The 19,035-nt window shown below is 45.3% G+C and overlaps 1 protein-coding gene across 4 annotated transcripts in view; it reads right to left on the bottom strand.

The window, feature by feature from the left end:
* LOC106568556 (FSD1-like protein) overlaps positions 1 to 19,035 on the bottom strand; it is a 126,212-nt gene that overhangs the window by 93,645 nt on the left and 13,532 nt on the right. For all 4 annotated transcript variants that reach the window (XM_045692675.2, XM_045692674.2, XM_045692677.2 and 1 more), the window contains exons 2-5: positions 17,398 to 17,493; positions 17,024 to 17,155; positions 5,015 to 5,116; positions 3,265 to 3,287 (exon numbers count right to left, since the gene is read on the bottom strand). In XM_045692675.2, the coding sequence (XP_045548631.1) occupies positions 3,265 to 3,287; positions 5,015 to 5,116; positions 17,024 to 17,155; positions 17,398 to 17,493 (353 nt within the window). The remainder of the gene's footprint in view (positions 1 to 3,264; positions 3,288 to 5,014; positions 5,117 to 17,023; positions 17,156 to 17,397; positions 17,494 to 19,035) is intronic.

Genomic DNA, 19,035 nt, shown 5'->3' with positions numbered 1-19,035 from the left:
GAGGGCGGACTTAGCCGTTTGAGAGAGAGGTGAATATGCTGCTAAAAAGGCAAATCCTGGAGGAACAGGAGAACATATCTAACTAACCACTGGTTCACAAAGAGACAGGAGACAAAACTAACTAAGTTGTGCACCGGGGCCTCCCACTATTTCTATTCTGGTTAGAGCCAGTTTGCGCTGTTCTGTGAAGGGAGTAGTACACATCGTTGTACCAGATCTTCAGTTTCTTTGCAATTTCTTTGCATGGAATAGCCTTCATTTCTCAGAACAAGAATAGACTGACGAGTTTCAGAAGAAAGTTCTTTGTTTCTGGACATTTTGAGCCTGTAATCGAACCCACAAATGCTGATGCTCCAGATACTCAACTAGTCTAAAGAAGGCCAGTTTTATTGCTTCTTTAAATCAGTACAGCAGTTTTCAGCTGTGCTAAAATAATTGCAAAAGGGTTTTCTAATGATCAATTAGCCTTTTAAAATGATAAACTTGGATTAGCTAACACAATGTGCCATTGGAACACAGGAGAGATGGTTGCTGATAACGGGCCTCTGTATGCCTATGTAGATATTCCATAAAAAATATAATTAAAAAGCAGTTTCCAGCTACAATAGTCATTTACAACATTAACAAAGTCTACACTGTATTTCTGATCAATTTGATGTTATTTTAAAATGGACAAAAACTTGCTTTTCTTTCAAAAACAAGGACATTTCTAAGTGACCCAAAACTTTTCAACGGTAGAGTAAATGACTAACCACTGGTTCTCCAAGAGGCAGGAGAACATAACGAACTAACCACTGGTTCTCCAAGAGGCAGGAGAACATAACGAACTAACCACTGGTTCTCAATGAGGCAGGAGAACATAACGATCTAACCACTGGTTCTCAATGAGGCAGGAGAACATAACGATCTAACCACTGGTTCACAATGAGGCAGGAGAACATAACGAACTAACCACTGGTTCTCAATGAGGCAGGAGAACATAACGATCTAACCACTGGTTCTCAATGAGGCAGGAGAACATAACGAACTAACCACTGGTTCTCCAAGAGGCAGGAGAACATAACGAACTAACCACTGGTTCTCAATGAGGCAGGAGAACATAACGAACTAACCACTGGTTCTCAATGAGGCAGGAGAACATAACGAACTAACCACTGGTTCTCAATGAGGCAGGAGAACATAACGATCTAACCACTGGTTCTCCAAGAGGCAGGAGAACATAACGAACTAACCACTGGTTCTCAATGAGGCAGGAGAACATAACGAACTAACCACTGGTTCTCCAAGAGGCAGGAGAACATAACGATCTAACCACTGGTTCTCAATGAGGCAGGAGAACATAACGAACTAACCACTGGTTCTCCAAGAGGCAGGAGAACATAACGAACTAACCACTGGTTCTCAATGAGGCAGGAGAACATAACGAACTAACCACTGGTTCTCCAAGAGGCAGGAGAACATAACGAACTAACCACTGGTTCTCCAAGAGGCAGGAGAACATAACGATCTAACCACTGGTTCTCAATGAGGCAGGAGAACATAACGATCTAACCACTGGTTCTCCAAGAGGCAGGAGAACATAACGAACTAACCACTGGTTCTCCATGAGGCAGGAGAACATAACGATCTAACCACTGGTTCACAATGAGGCAGGAGAACATAACGAACTAACCACTGGTTCTCAATGAGGCAGGAGAACATAACGATCTAACCACTGGTTCACAATGAGGCAGGAGAACATAACGAACTAACCACTGGTTCTCAATGAGGCAGGAGAACATAACGATCTAACCACTGGTTCTCCAAGAGGCAGGAGAACATAACGAACTAACCACTGGTTCTCAATGAGGCAGGAGAACATAACGAACTAACCACTGGTTCTCAATGAGGCAGGAGAACATAACGAACTAACCACTGGTTCTCCAAGAGGCAGGAGAACATAACGAACTAACCACTGGTTCTCAATGAGGCAGGAGAACATAACGAACTAACCACTGGTTCTCCAAGAGGCAGGAGAACATAACGAACTAACCACTGGTTCTCCAAGAGGCAGGAGAACATAACGATCTAACCACTGGTTCTCAATGAGGCAGGAGAACATAACGATCTAACCACTGGTTCTCAATGAGGCAGGAGAACATAACGAACTAACCACTGGTTCTCCAAGAGGCAGGAGAACATAACGATCTAACCACTGGTTCTCCATGAGGCAGGAGAACATAACGAACTAACCACTGGTTCTCCAAGAGGCAGGAGAACATAACGATCTAACCACTGGTTCTCAATGAGGCAGGAGAACATAACGAACTAACCACTGGTTCTCAATGAGGCAGGAGAACATAACGAACTAACCACTGGTTCTCCATGAGGCAGGAGAACATAACGAACTAACCACTGGTTCTCCAAGAGGCAGGAGAACATAACGAACTAACCACTGGTTCTCAATGAGGCAGGAGAACATAACGATCTAACCACTGGTTCTCCATGAGGCAGGAGAACATAACGATCTAACCACTGGTTCTCCATGAGGTAGATGCGATTAGAACTCAGTCAGATGAAGAATATTAGCGTTCTGAGCTTTGATGAACGGTGGGAGAAATATTTCGACGTTGACACGTAATAGATTCTCTTTATTGTGTAGAATATATATATATATATATATATATATATATATATATATATTTTATGATGATTTATTTTTCAAATGAGAAAATAAAAATAGCCCAAGGTCCGGACCTTCGTGTCCTTATATGTAGATACGGCCGTGAACAAGCCAGAATGTTGTTTTTAACTTACTTTATCGGTTATCCGTATGGTTGGTCCTTTTGGCGACAGGAATGTGAGACAATATATCCACAGGAAGGTATAATTACATCAACTTTTCAAAGCGCCGGTAGTGCGTTCGTATTTGTAACACCTGAAGCACGCGCAGAACCATGTAAACACCAGCTCGGATAGTATGCATGCGCCTCACGCAGGTATTTTGACCTTCTGCACATGCTCCAGGTGTTTTAATTATACTTTCCTGTGGAAAAGTAGAATTCATTCCTACCGCCAAAAGGACCGCCAAATACACAGACAACCAGTAAAGTATGTTAACATATTATTTTCTGGTTTGTAAAAGGTCGTGAGAGTAAACTTTCCTGATAAAAAAAAAAATAATAATAATAATAATAATTTCTGCACGACTTAGAATTCAATGCAATTCAACGTCGGGTTTCCAGGCATGTCCAGAGACTAAAGAAGGGAAAGAGTGTACCGTACCTATCTTTGATCTGCTTGGCAGCCTTGGAAGAAGAGGAGGAGAGGAAGAGGAGAAAGAAGAAGTGGGACCGTTAGTACAATAGAGATATATCATAGTTAGTACAGCCATGCAGGCACGGGATGGGGTACAGGCACGGGGTACAGGCACGGGATGGGGTACAGGCACGGGATGGGGTACAGGCACGGGACTCAAGATTCTGTTACTGTATTATAGGAAATTTTGGAAAATCATGTTTGTTAGTTCAGGAGAACACTATTCATCATAGTATCAACACTTTGAAAGTAATCCAAAAATAAATCAAAGAAACTCCATGTAGTTTCACTTTACAGTGAAGACATACTACAACCTATGACAGCTATACGAGGCTCTTGACTCGTAAATCAATGTTGACCTTCATTCACTTCCTGGTAGTCCTCGTCAGCTGATCACATTCAAATAATGTTATTGTCTAAGGCTTACATACGGAGTGATTTCAGTGCCAACAAATTGTATTTGAATTCCATCATTTAGAATTTGTATTAGGACATTGAATTTGAAATGTTTGAAAATTTGTAATGCACAATTTAATTGAATATTCAAATGCAATATTTATATATATTCAGTTTCAATATGGTAGATATTGCATTCATTGCCTGTGTATCAAGTTGACAAACTATAATTTCAAGTTGATCAAAGTTTTATAATATTTCAACTTCTCAAGATGCATTCAGATTCAAGTTATCTGAATTCAGATCCGAACCAAGGAGACAACATCCTGGTACTTTGCAGAGGCCAGGAAAAGTAGAGGAGAACAGAGAATTCAAAAAGCGCTCACTCCGGTAAACAGAACCTTCTTGCGGGTTCTGAAGACAATGTGCCATGTTGAATTTATTTTTCTTCCTATGAATTTGTCTCTAGCATTTGAACTACTATAAACTATTATGACCCCTTTCCTGAAAGCTGAGACTCCTTGGACATGCAGGAGACCTGGTTCTGAACCCAGTCAGTCACAAGACAAAGATTAAAATAAGGAGTGGAAAGGCTATCCTTCGAAGGGCTGTGACAGGGCTATTCAACTGTATTCTTACGGGGGGCCAAATTGTGTTTTTGTTGTGACACTCCATTCTAACGTGGCCTGTCATCATCATCATCATCATCATAGAGGGGACAGAAGGCAGACCTACGCGCAGCTTTCAAGAATGGGGTCATAATAGCTTATAGCCCGAAACAATTAGAACGCTAAAGCCAAATTCACAGGAAGAAAAATAAATTCAACATGACATATTTTTGCTTCAGAAATCGCAAGAAGCTTCTGTTTAGCACAGTGAGTATTTCATTCTCTGTTCTCCTCTACTTTTCCTGGCCTGCAAAGTAACCAGGATGTTGTCTCTGGTTTTGAATCTGAATTTAGAGAACTGAATTTGAAAAACTGAATCTGAAAAGTTGAATACATTAAACTTTGATAGACTTGATACAGAGACAATGAATGCAATATCTACCATATCGAAACTGAATATATAAAATATTGAATTTTAATATTTGAAAACCCGAATGCAATATTCACTCAATTCAGTTTCAAATCACGAAATACAAGTTCAACTGATGAATTCAATGATTCAATTTGTGCATTAAATGCAACAAAAAAAATGAAATTCTAATTCAATATCCTATGGAAATAAAAATGTCTGTTGGCACTGAAAGCACTTCATACTTACACACCCAATTATAAATGTTTTTTTGTCAGAGGCCCTAGAGAACAGCAGCCTCTACCTTAGTGAACTCGTCCTCGTCGTTAATATCCAGAGCTTTGTTTGCAAACTCCAGCAGCTCCACTGCACTCTTCAAGGCACTGCCGCTCTGTGTCAGTTGATGCTACGGAACAAAGAGGGGGACAAAAAGACATTTCAGAAGGGTGAGCTGTTACAACACTGAATGGAATTGACCTTGATACCTCATGTTGAAGCCTGATTTAAATAGAACTAAACTAAAAGCATCCACTATATACATATATAAATAAAAAATAGACACACAACGACTCATTCGAGGGGTTTTCTTTATTTTTTACTATTTTCTACATTGTAGAATAATAGTGAAGACTTCAAAACTATGAAATAACACATATGGAATCATGTAGTAACCAACAAATCTAAATATATTTTATATTTGAGATTCTTCAAAGTAGTCACCCTTTGTCTTGATGACAGCTTTGCACACTCTTGGAGTGCACTAAATAGGAAATAGGGTCCCATAGGGCTCTGGTCTAAAGTAGTGCACTAAATAGGAAATAGGGTTCCATAGGGCTCTGGTCAAAAGTAGTGCACTATATAGGGAATAGGGTTCCATAGGGCTCTGGTCAAAAGTAGTGCACTATATAGGGAATAGGGTTCCATAGGGCTCTGGTCTAAAGTAGTGCACTATATATAGGGAATAGGGTTCCATAGGGCTCTGGTCTAAAGTAGTGCACTATATAGGGAATAGGGTTCCATAGGGCTTTGGTCTAATCACTATATAGGGAATAGGGTTCCATAGGGCTTTGGTCGAATCACTATATAGGGAATAGGGGGCCATTTGGGATGCACAGGAGGCTGAACAGGCTCTCATAACTGTCCTTCCTACAGGACAGAGATAGCTGACCATTAGAAGACCTTGTAGCTATCAGCTGCTATTGCTAAGCCTCTTCTCAGGTTCCAGGAACCCCAAGGAGAGAGGACCAGAGAGGGGGAAAGGTAACAGAGAGTACCCCAAGGAGAGAGGACCAGAGACGGGGAAAGGTAACAGAGAGTACCCCAAGGAGAGAGGACCAGAGACGGGGAAAGGTAACAGAGAGTACCCCAAGGAGAGAGGACCAGAGAGGGGGAAAGGTAACAGAGAGTACCCCAAGGAGAGAGGACCAGAGACGGGGAAAGGTAACAGAGAGTACCCCAAGGAGAGAGGACCAGAGACGGGGAAAGGTAACAGAGAGTACCCCAAGGAGACAACCAGAGACGGGGAAAGGTAACAGAGAGTACCCCAAGGAGAGAGGACCAGAGAGGGGGAAAGGTAACAGAGAGTACCCCAAGGAGAGAGGACCAGAGAGGGGGAAAGGTAACAGAGAGTACCCCAAGGAGACGACCAGAGCGGGGGAAAGGTAACAGAGAGTACCCCAAGGAGACGACCAGAGACGGGGAAAGGTAACAGAGAGTACCCCAAGGAGACGACCAGAGACGGGGAAAGGTAACAGAGAGTACCCCAAGGAGAGAGGACCAGAGAGGGGGAAAGGTAACAGAGAGTACCCCAAGGAGAGAGGACCAGAGACGGGGAAAGGTAACAGAGAGAACCCCAAGGAGAGAGGACCAGAGACGGGGAAAGGTAACAGAGAGTACCCCAAGGAGAGAGGACCAGAGAGGGGGAAAGGTAACAGAGAGTACCCCAAGGAGAGAGGACCAGAGACGGGGAAAGGTAACAGAGAGTACCCCAAGGAGAGGACCAGAGACGGGGAAAGGTAACAGAGAGTACCCCAAGGAGACGACCAGAGCGGGGGAAAGGTAACAGAGAGTACCCCAAGGAGAGAGGACCAGAGACGGGGAAAGGTAACAGAGAGTACCCCAAGGAGAGGACCAGAGACGGGGAAAGGTAACAGAGAGTACCCCAAGGAGACGACCAGAGCGGGGGAAAGGTAACAGAGAGTACCCCAAGGAGAGAGGACCAGAGAGGGGGAAAGGTAACAGAGAGTACCCCAAGGAGAGAGGACCAGAGACGGGGAAAGGTAACAGAGAGTACCCCAAGGAGAGGACCAGAGACGGGGAAAGGTAACAGAGAGTACCCCAAGGAGACGACCAGAGCGGGGGAAAGGTAACAGAGAGTACCCCAAGGAGAGAGGACCAGAGACGGGGAAAGGTAACAGAGAGTACCCCAAGGAGAGGACCAGAGACGGGGAAAGGTAACAGAGAGTACCCCAAGGAGACGACCAGAGCGGGGGAAAGGTAACAGAGAGTACCCCAAGGAGAGAGGACCAGAGAGGGGGAAAGGTAACAGAGAGTACCCCAAGGAGAGAGGACCAGAGAGGGGGAAAGGTAACAGAGAGTACCCCAAGGAGAGAGGACCAGAGACGGGGAAAGGTAACAGAGAGTACCCCAAGGAGACGACCAGAGCGGGGGAAAGGTAACAGAGAGTACCCCATGGAGAGAGGACCAGAGACGGGGAAAGGTAACAGAACACCTGCTTGGTTGGGGAAGGCTAGCTGAGCTCACAGTAATACAATAACATTTTGGTTCATCAGCTGACAGACAAACTCATAACAATAGTAAATGCTGGCAAAACAGCTTTAAAAGGGCAACTCTTGGAAAAAATGCATTGAAGGGAATATTAACTGTTAAAACGGATCATGAACAACATGGTTTAGTTTGTCTGTTATTAAAATGCCACTGAGACGTATTAATAACTTTAATGAAATAAAACAAACAGGTGTATGTGTTTCCATGGGTCACATGACGAACATCTGTGTTTCCATGGGTCACATGACAAACATCTGTGTTTCCATGGGTCACATGACGAACATCTGTGTTTCCATGGGTCACATGACGAACATCTGTGTTTCCATGGGTCACATGACGAACATCTGTGTTTCCATGGCGAACATCTGTGTTTCCATGGGTCACATGACGAACATCTGTGTTTCCATGGGTCACATGACGAACATCTGTGTTTCCATGGGTCACATGACGAAAACATACACTAACGTGCAAAAGTTTGGAGTAACTTAGAAATGTCCTTGTTTTTGAAAGAAAAGCTAATTTGTTGTCCATTAAAATAACATCAAGTTGATCAGAAATAGAGCGTAAAACATTGTTAATGTTGTAAATTACTATTGTAGCTGGAAACCTAGAATACCAGCATCCCGGAGTCGCATCTTCACTGTTGACGTTGAGACTGGTGTTTTGCGGGTACTATTTAAGGAAGCTGCCAGTTGAGGACTTGTGAGGCGTCTGTTTCTCAAACTAGACACTCTAATGTACTTGTCCTCTTGCTCAGTTGTGCACCGGGGCCTCCCACTCCTCTTTCTATTCTGGTTAGAGCCAGTTTGCACTGTTCTGTGAAGGGAGTAGCACACAGAGTTGTACCAGATCTTCAGTTTCTTGGCAATTTCTCGCATGGAATAGCCTTCATTTCTCAGAACAAGAATAGATTGACGAGTTTCAGAAGAAAGTTATTTGTTTCTGGCCATTTTGAGCCTGAAATCGAACCAACAAATGTTTAAAAAAATAAATAATAATAATTATATATATATACACACTTGCTTTGTCTTGGCCAGGTCACAGTTGTAAATGAGAACTTGATGTCAACTGGCCTACCTGGTTAAATAAAGATGAAAAAAAAAAAAAATATATATATATATATATATATATATATATATCATTTACAACTGTGATATATATATATGATATATACATGTGATATATATATATATATATTTTTTTTTTCATCTTTATTTAACCAGGTAGGCCAGTTGAGATCAAGTTCTCATTTACAACTGTGACCTGGCCAAGACAAAGCAAGCAGTGTGACAAAAACAACAGAGTTACACCTGGGATAAACAAACATACAGTCAAATAACACAATAGAAAAATCTATATTCAGTGTGTGCAAATATACGTACTAAGATTAGGGAGGTAAGGCAATAAATAGGCCACAGTGGCGAAATAATTACAATATAGCAATTAAACAGTGGAGTGATCGATGTGCAGAAGATGAATGTGCAAGTAGAGATACTGGGGTGCAAAGGAGCAAAAAACATCAATTACAATATGGGGATGAGGTAGGTGGGTGGGCTATTTACAGATGGGCTATGTACAGGTGCAATGATCTGTAAGCTGCTCTGACAGCTGGTGCGGGAGAGGGAGTGAGGGAGATATAAGACTCCAGCTTCAGTGATTTTTGCAATTAGTTCCAATCATTGGCAACAGAGAACTGGAAGGAAAGGCGGCCAAAGTAGGAGTTGGCTTTGGGGGTGACCAGTGAAATATACCTGCTGTAGCGCGTGCTACAGGTGGGTGTTGCTATGGTGACCAGTGAGCTGAGATAAGGCCGGGCTTTACCTAGCAAAGACTTATAGATGACCTGAAAGCCAGTGGGTTTGGCGACGAATATGAAGTGAGAGCCAGCCAATGAGAGTCTACAGGTCGCAGTGGTGGGTAGTATATGGGGCTTTGGTGACAAAACGGATGGCACTGTGATAGACTGCATCCAATTTGTTGAGTAGAGTGTTGGAAGCTATTTTGTAAATGACATCGCCAAAGTCAAGGATCGGTAAGATAGTCAGTTTTACGAGGGTATGATTAGCAGCATGAGTGAAGGATGCTTGTTGCGAAATAGGAAGCCGATTCTAGATTTAATTTTGGATTGGAGATGCTTAATGTGAGTCTGGAAGGAGAGTTTACAGTCTAACCAGACACCTAGGTATTTGTAGTTGTCCACATATTCTAAGTCAGAACCGTCCAGAGTAGTGATGCTGGACAGGCGGGCAGGTGTGGGCAGCGATCGTTTGAAAAGAATGCATTTAGTTTTACTTGTATTTAAGAGCAGTTGGAGGCCACGGAAGGAGTGTTGTATGGCATTGAAGCTCGTCTGGAGGGTAGTTAGCACAGTGTCCAAAGAAGGGCCAGATGTATATAGAATGGTGTCGTCTGCGTAGAGGTGGATCAGAGAATCACCAGCAGCAAGAGCGACATCATTGATGTATACAGAGAAGAGTCGGCCTGAGAATTAAACCCTGTGGCACCCCCATAGAGACTGCCAGAGGTCCGGACAACAGGCCCTCTGATTTGACACACAGAACTCTATCAGAGAAGTAGTTGGTGAACCAGGCGAGGCAGTCATTTGAGAAGCCAAGGCTGTTGAGTCTGCCGATAAGAATGTGGTGATTGACAGAGTCGAAAGCCTTGGCCAGGTCGATGAATACGGCTGCACAGTAATGTCTTTTATCAATGGCGGTTATGATATCGTTTAGGACCTTGAGCGTGGCTGCGGTGCACCCATGACCAGCCCACAAATGCTGATGCTCCAGATACTCAACTCATCTAAAAGAAGGACAGTGTAATTGCTTTTTTTAAATCAGAACAACAGTTCAGCTGTGCTAACATATTTGGAAAAATATTTTCTAATGATCAATTAGCCTTTTAAAATGATAATCTTGGATTAGCTAACACAACGTGCCATTGGAACACAGGAGTGATGGTTGCTGATAATGGGCCTCTGTACGCCTATGTAGATATTCCATAAAAAATCTGCCCGTTTCCAGCTACAATAGTCATTTACAACATTAACAATGTCTACACTGTATTTCTGATCAATTTGATGTTATTTTAATAGACAAAAGAAATTGCTTTTCTTTCAAAAACAAGGAAAATTCTAAGTGACCCCAAACTTTTGAACGGTAGTGTATGTTTCCATGGTTCCCATGATGAGACATGAGTATGTGAGTTCAGTAGCCCGTTTATTAGGTACACCAATCTAGTCAGACCCCCATTTGTATCCAGAACAACTGGAATTCTTCGAGGCGTGGGAACGTTGCTCAATTGGTATCAAGGGACCTAATGTGTGCCAGGAAAACTTTCCCCATTACACCACCAGCTTGTAACGTTGACACCAGGCAGGATGGGGCCATGGACCCATCAGTATGATGCAACAGGAACTGGGATTCTGGTGATGGCCCGCCCCCTCTAGCCACTCCTCAGTTGTCCAGTGTTGGTGATGGCCCGCCCCCTCTAGCCACTCCTCAGTTGTCCAGTGTTGGTGATGACACGCCCCCTCTAGCCACTCCTCAGTTGTCCAGTGTTGGTGATGACACGCCCCCTCTAGCCACTCTTCAGTTGGTGATGACACGCCCCCTCTAGCCACTCCTCAGTTGGCCCGCCCCCTCTAGCCACTCCTCAGTTGTCCAGTGTTGGTGATGACACGCCCCCTCTAGCCACTCCTCAGTTGTCCAGTGTTGGTGAGATGCTGTCTGTTTGTGGCTCGCCTGTTAACTTGCATGATTCTTCAACCTCTCTCATCAACCAGCTGTTTTCACCCACAGGACTGTTGCTGACTGGATGTTTTTGTTTGTTGCATCGTTCTCAGTAAACCCGAGACACTGTCGTGCGTGAAAAGCCCAGGAGGCCGTTTCTGAGGTACTGGAACCTGTGCACCAGGCTCAGATCATACCAGGCTCAGATCATACCAGGCTCAGATCATACCAGGCTCAGATCATACCAGGCTCAGATCATACCAGGCTCAGATCATACCAGGCTCAGATCATACCAGGCACCGATCATACCAGGCTCAGATCATACCAGGCTCAGATCATACCAGGCTCAGATCATACCAGGCTCAGATCATACCAGGCTCTGATCATACCAGGCTCAGATCATACCAGGCTCAGATCATACCAGGCTCAGATCATACCAGGCTCAGATCATACCAGGCTCAGATCATACCAGGCTCAGATCATACCAGGCTCAGATCATACCAGGCTCAGTCACTTATAGTGCATTCAGAAAGTATTCAGACCCTTTGACTTTTTCCACATTTTGTTACGTTACAGCTTTATCCTAAAATGTATCAAATCGTTTTTTTCCCCCCTCAATCTACACACAATACCTTGTTATGACATCACAATACCCCATAATGACATCACTCAGGTCACTAGTTTTATCCAGTCTAACATTCAATGGAACAGTAACTGAATGCCTTGATGCCTGCTTTATATAACAAGCCACATGCCTCCACTGTCTGTAGGAGCGAAACATTTTCACGAACAGTGTGGTGTACCTAATAAACTGGCCAATTAGTGTATATTATATTGTATCATATGCCAAGTAGCAGACGCTTTTATCCAAAGTGACTTACAGTCACGCATACATTTTAGGTATGGGGTGGTTCCACTACCCTGGTATTACAAGCACCATTCTCTACCAACTGAGTGAGCTTGACGTAATGAGGACCAGCATACCGGGCAGTGTTCACCCTCAAAGAGGGATAAAGTGGTAATCTCTTATTTGGGGGGTAATTTCAGACACTTTTTGTTCCTGTTCAATGGACTTAGAGAGTTGGCTAGGAAACTGCCATAGCAGCACGATGACATCACACACACACACCCCAGGCTGCCTGAGAGAGGGGTGTACATTAATCAAGAACCACAACAACACACATCCATCCACTACTACCAGTATATCACACACACACAGAGAAAGAGAGACCCCAGGCTGGGAATGGTGTATGGAGGCACTACTACAACACCCATAACTAATACTAGTGGTGAGGAGTGGTGTTACAGGGAGGAGGTGAGAGTCCTGGAGGAGGTGAGAGTCCTGGAGGAGGTGAGAGTCCTGGAGGAGGTGAGAGTCCTGGAGGAGGTGAGAGTCCTGGAGGAGGTGAGAGCCCTGGAGGAGTGATGTTACAGGGAGGAGGTGAGAGTCCTGGAGGTGTGGTGTTACAGGGAGGAGGTGAGAGTCCTGGAGGAGTGGTGTTACAGGGAGGAGGTGAGAGCCCTGGAGGAGTGGTGTTACAGGGAGGAGGTGAGAGTCCTGGAGGAGTGGTGTTACAGGGAGGAGGTGAGAGTCCTGGAGGAGTGGTGTTACAGGGAGGAGGTGAGAGTCCTGGAGGAGTGGTGTTACAGGGAGGAGGTGAGAGCCCTGGAGGAGTGGTGTTACAGGGAGGAGGTGAGAGTCCTGGAGGAGTGGTGTTACAGGGAGGAGGTGAGAGTCCTGGAGGAGGTGAGAGTCCTGGAGGAGGTGAGAGTCCTGGAGGAGTGGTGTTACAGGGAGGAGGTGAGAGTCCTGGAGGAGTGGTGTTACAGGGAGGAGGTGAGAGCCCTGGAGGAGTGGTGTTACAGGGAGGAGGTGAGAGCCCTGGAGGAGTGGTGTTACAGGGAGGAGGTGAGAGTCCTGGAGGAGTGGTGTTACAGGGAGGAGGTGAGAGTCCTGGAGGAGTGGTGTTACAGGGAGGAGGTGAGAGTCCTGGAGGAGGTGAGAGCCCTGGAGGAGGTGGTGCCGGGGAAATAGCATCTCCCTCAACGTCAACAAAACAAAGGAGCTGTTAGTGGACGACAGGAGATGGGAGCACGCCCTCATCCACATCGACGGGGCTGCAGAGGAAAGGGGTCAAATGCTTCAAGTTTCTTGGCGTGCACATCACCAAGGATCTGAAATGGTCCATTCACACCAACAGCGCCTCTTCAACATCAGGAGCCCCTAAGACCCTCATGAACATTTACAGATGCACCACTGAGAGCATCCTGTCGGTCTGTATCACCGCCTGGTACGGCAATTACACCGCCCACAACCTTAAGGCTCTCCAGAGGGTGATGCTGTCTGCACAACACATCACCGGGGGCTCACTGCTTGTCCTCCAGGACACCTGCAGCACTCGGTGTCACAGGAAGGCAAAGAAGATCCCCAAGGACCTCAGCCACCTGAGCCCTGGCCTGTTCACCCTGCTACCATCTAGAAGATCCCCAAGGACCTCAGCCACCTGAGCCCTGGCCTGTTCACCCTGCTACCATCTAGAAGGTGGAGCCAGGACAGGTGCATCAAAGCTGGGACAGAGAGACTGAGAAACAGCTTCTATCTCCAGGCCATCAGACTGTTAAATAGTCATCACTAGCCTGCCTCCACCCAGTACCCTGCCCTGAACCTTAGTTACTGTTACTAGCCAGCCTCCACCCAGTACCCTGCCCTGAACCTTAGTTACTGTTACTAGCCTGCCTCCACCCAGTACCCTGCCCTGAACCTTAGTTACTGTTACTAGCCTGCCTCCACCCAGTACCCTGCCCTGAACCTTAGTTACTGTTATTAGCCTCCACCCAGTACCCTGCCCTGAACCTTAGTTAGTGTTACTAGCCAGCCTCCACCCAGTACCCTGCCCTGAACCTTAGTTACTGTTACTAGCCTCCACCCAGTACCCTGCCCTGAACCTTAGTTACTGTTACTAGCCTCCACCCAGTACCCTGCCCTGAACCTTAGTTACTGTTACTAGCCTCCACCCAGTACCCTGCCCTGAACCTTAGTTACGGTTACTAGCCAGCCTCCACCCAGTACCCTGCCCAGAACCTTAGTGACTGTTACTAGCCAGCCTCCACCCAGTACCCTGCCCTGAACCTTAGTTACTATTACTAGCCTGCCTCCACCCAGTACCCTGCCCTGAACCTTAGTTACTGTTACTAGCCTCCACCCAGTACCCTGCCCTGAACCTTAGTTACTGTTACTAGCCTCCACCCAGTACCCTGCCCTGAACCTTAGTTACTGTTACTAGCCAGCCTCCACCCAGTACCCTGCCCTGAACCTTAGTTACTGTTACTAGCCTGCCTCCACCCAGTACCCTGCCCTGAACCTTACTTACTGTTACTAGCTACCACCCAGTACCCTGCCCTGAACCTTAGTTACTGTTACTAGCCAGCCTCCACCCAGTACCCTGCCCTGAACCTTAGTTACTGTTACTAGCCAGCCTCCACCCAGTACCCTGCCCTGAACCTTAGTTACTGTTACTAGCCTACCTCCACCCAGTACCCTGCCCTGAACCTTAGTTACTGTTACTAGCCAGCCTCCACCCAGTACCCTGCCCTGAACCTTAGTTACTGTTACTAGCCTCCACCCAGTACCCTGCCCTGAACCTTAGTCACTGTTACTAGCCGGCCTCCACCCAGTACCCTGCCCTGAACCTTAGTTACTGTTACTAGCCGTCTCCACCCAGTACCCTGCCCTGAACCTTAGTTACTGTTACTAGCTGGCCTCCACCCAGTACCCTGCCCTGAACCTTAGTTACTGTTACTAGCTGGCCTCCACCCAGTACCCTGCCCTGAACCTTAGTCACTGTTACTAGCCTCCACCCAGTACCCTGCCCTGAACCTTAGTTACTGTTACTAGCCTCCACACAGTACCCTGCCCTGAACCTTAGTTACTATTACTAGCCTGCCTCCACCCAGTACCCTGCCCTGAACCTTAGTTACTGTTACTAGCCGGCCTCCACCCAGTACCCTGCCCTGAACCTTAGTTACTGTTACTAGCCGGCCCCCACCCAGTACCCTGCCCTGAACCTTAGTTACTGTTACTAGCCAGCCCCCACCCAGTACCCTGCCCTGAACCTTAGTTACTGTTACTAGCCTCCACCCAGTACCCTGCCCTGAACCTTAGTCACTGTTACTAGCCAGCCTCCACCCAGTACCCTGCCCTGAACCTTAGTTACTGTTACTAGCCAGCCTCCACCCAGTACCCTGCCCTGAACCTTAGTGACTGTTACTAGCCAGCCTCCACCCAGTACCCTGCCCTGAACCTTAGTTACTGTTACTAGCCTCCACCCAGTACCCTGCCCTGAACCTTAGTTACTGTTACTAGCCTGCCTCCACCCAGTACCCTGCCCTGAACATTAGTTACTGTTACTAGCCAGCCTCCACCCAGTACCCTGCCCTGAACCTTAGTTACTGTTACTAGCCAGCCTCCACCCAGTACCCTGCCCTGAACCTTAGTTACTGTTACTAGCCTGCCTCCACCCAGTACCCTGCCCTGAACCTTAGTTACTGTTACTAGCCTGCCTCCACCCAGTACCCTGCCCTGAACCTTAGTTACTGTTACTAGCCTCCACCCAGTACCCTGCCCTGAACCTTAGTTACTGTTACTAGCCTCCACCCAGTACCCTGCCCTGAACCTTAGTTACTGTTACTAGCCTCCACCTGGTTACTCAACCCTGTACCTTAGAGGCTGCTGCTCTATATACATAGACATGGAATCACTGGTCACTTTAATAATGGAACACTAGTCACTTTAATAACCTTTACATACCGTGTTACCCACTTCATATGTATATACTGTATTCTAGTCCTGGTTCATCCTATATAACTACTGCTGTCCACTTCATATGTATATACTGTATTCTAGTCCTGGTTCATCCCATATAACTACTGCTGTCCACTTCATATGTATATACTGTATTCTAGTCCTGGTTCATCCCATATAACTACTGCTGTCCACTTCATATGTATATACTGTATTCTAGTCATGGTTCATCCAATATATACACAATCACCGGCCAGTATATTAGGTATATAGGAAAATGGATCTCTCCTACAGACAGTGAGTCGTAGTTTGCTGTATAAAGCAGTAAGGCGTTGGGAAATTCAGTTACTCTTCCATTGAACATTAGGATGTGTAAAACTAGTGACCTAAAGGACTTTGAGCGTGGTATGATCATCAGTGCCAGGCATGGCGGATCCAGTACTTCAGACTCAGTACTAGATGGGTGAATCTAATACACTGGCCAGTGAGTGTATATGTATACACTACATGACCAAAAGTATGTGGACACCTGCTCGGCTATAACAGCCTCCACTCTTCTGGGAAGGTTTTCCACTAGATGTTGGAACATTGCTGCGGGGGAATTGCTTCCATTCAGCCACAAGAGCATGAGTGAGGTCGGGCACTGATGCTGGGCGATTAGGCCTGGCTCGCAGTTGGAGTTTCAATTAATACTAAAGGTGTATAGTACCTGTAGTTCCTGTGTCTTCTTGGCCCCTTCCTGTTTGAAGGTGTTGGGTTAGGGTTAGGGTTTAGGGGTCAGGGGTTAGGGGTCAGGTACCTGTATTTCCTGTGTCTTCTTGGCCGCTTCCTGTTTGAAGGTGTTGGGTTAGGGTTTAGGGTTTAGGGGTCAGGGGTTAGGGTCAGGGGTTAGGGGTCAGGTACCTGTATTTCCTGTGTCTTCTTGGCCCCTTCCTGTTTGAAGGTGTTGGGTTAGGGTTTAGGGTTTAGGGGTCAGGGGTTAGGGGTCAGGTACCTGTATTTCCTGTGTCTTCTTGGCCGCTTCCTGTTTGATGGTGCTGATCATGCTCTCCTTCATCTCAACCAGGACGGTGAATAACGTGTCAAACTCCTCCTCCAGGTCTGACACTGCTTGTGGGGAGTTCACCTTTGAAAATGACACACACACACACACACACACACACATATATATATATTGATTATCCTCTGAACCCAGAACCATATCTCTGCGTCACAAGAGTCTATAGATTGATTAACATGGCATATTTGGTAAATAGAAATTACTGTACAAGATTGTAATACCAAGATTATTATGTAAATTATTGCTGTGTGTTACGTTTAATGTAATTGACTGAGTGTTATACACATCCATCCATCCATCCATCCTACCTGGACACCAGCCAGAGAGTGACTAAGTGTTTCCATGAAGTTATGGAGCTCCTCATTTTTATTGGCCAATGTGGTTATTATTCTTTGTAAGGCCTCCTGCAACACAGAACATAAAAATATATATATATTTTTTTTAATAATATATGTAATTTATATAGCGCTGTTCATTACACAGGAATGGCAAAGCTCTACGTAGAATATAGGGGGTGTTTCTCAAAATTAATAGCTATCCAGCTAGTTAAAACAGGCAGAAATGACCTAAATATAATGTTATGCAAGGTAGATGTAAATTCATCGTGGGTAGCTAGCTAGCTAAAAATGATTCGTGGCTATCTGGCTAGCTAACAATAGTAGCTAGCCAGTTAGCTCTACTGACTTGCTATCTACGCACACGACAGTGGGTAAACATTCCAAAATTAACACAGTATGTATTAATCAACGTATCATGATTAGGGCTTTTATGGTGACCGTATTACCGCCAAACCGGCAGTCACGACCTCACAGTAACTAGGTTTCTCCCAGCTCTGATGATGCTGATGGTCATTAGTAGCCTACCAAACTAGCTGACTGCCTGGTACTCAGCGCTCTATTGTCCCTCTGATCACTCTGAATCTAATCAAACTTTTTACGAGAGCCCATGAGCTCATGTTGTGCAACATTTCTATAGGCTATGCAATTGAGTGAGAAAAAAACAGAGTGATGGCCTCTATTAAAAAGAGGAGGATCCCATCAGCTTTCTATAGGCTAGGCCTTTCCTAATATTAAGCAAATTGTTTCTCTTTACAACAGGAGTATAGCCTAGCTGGCTGGCATGAAAATGAACCAAGGGAAAAGCGTCCTCCATTCACTATTTAAGACATATAATAATGATAATGGTCCATTCCAAATCCAAACTAAATTTCACACATATACAGCGCATTTGGACAGTATTCCGACCCCTTGACTTTTTCTACATTTTACAGCCTTATTCTAAAATGGATAAAAAAAATGTAGTCCTCATTAATCTAAAACACAATACCCCTTAATGACAAAGTGAAAACAGGTTTTTAGGATTTTTTTAGCATTTATAAAAATAAAGAAAACAGAAATACCTTATTTACATAAGTATTCAGACTCGTTGCTATGACTCGAAATTGAGCTCAGGTGCATCCTGTTTCCATTGATCATCCTTTTGATGCTTCTACAATTTGATTGGAGTCCACCTGTGGTAAATTCAATTGATTGGACATGATTTGGAAAGGTACACACCTGTCTATGTAAGGTTCCACAGTTGACATTGCATGTCAGAGCAAAAACAGTCATGAGGTCGAAGGAATTGTCCGTAGAGCTCCGAGACAGGATTGTGTCGAGGCACAGATCTGGGGAAGGGTACCAAAACATTTCTGCAGCATTGAAGGTCCCCAAGAACACAGTGGCCTCCATCATTCTTAAATGGAAGAAGTTTGGAACCACCAAGACTCTTCCTAGAGCTGGTCGCCCGGCCAAACTAAGCAATCTGGGGAGAAGGGCCTTGGTCAGGGAGGTGACCAAGAACCCAATGTGGCGATTGGAGAACCTTCCAGAAGGACAACCACCTCTGTACCACTCCTCCAAATCAGGCATTTATGATAGAATAGCCAAATGGAATCCACTCCTCTG

This window comes from Salmo salar, chromosome 13, assembly GCF_965601325.2.
Source record: "Salmo salar chromosome 13, fSalSal1, whole genome shotgun sequence".
Lineage (NCBI taxonomy): Eukaryota > Metazoa > Chordata > Actinopteri > Salmoniformes > Salmonidae > Salmo > Salmo salar.
The sequence above is the reverse complement of the archived record's forward strand: the minus strand, read 5'-3'. Positions and strand labels throughout refer to the sequence as shown.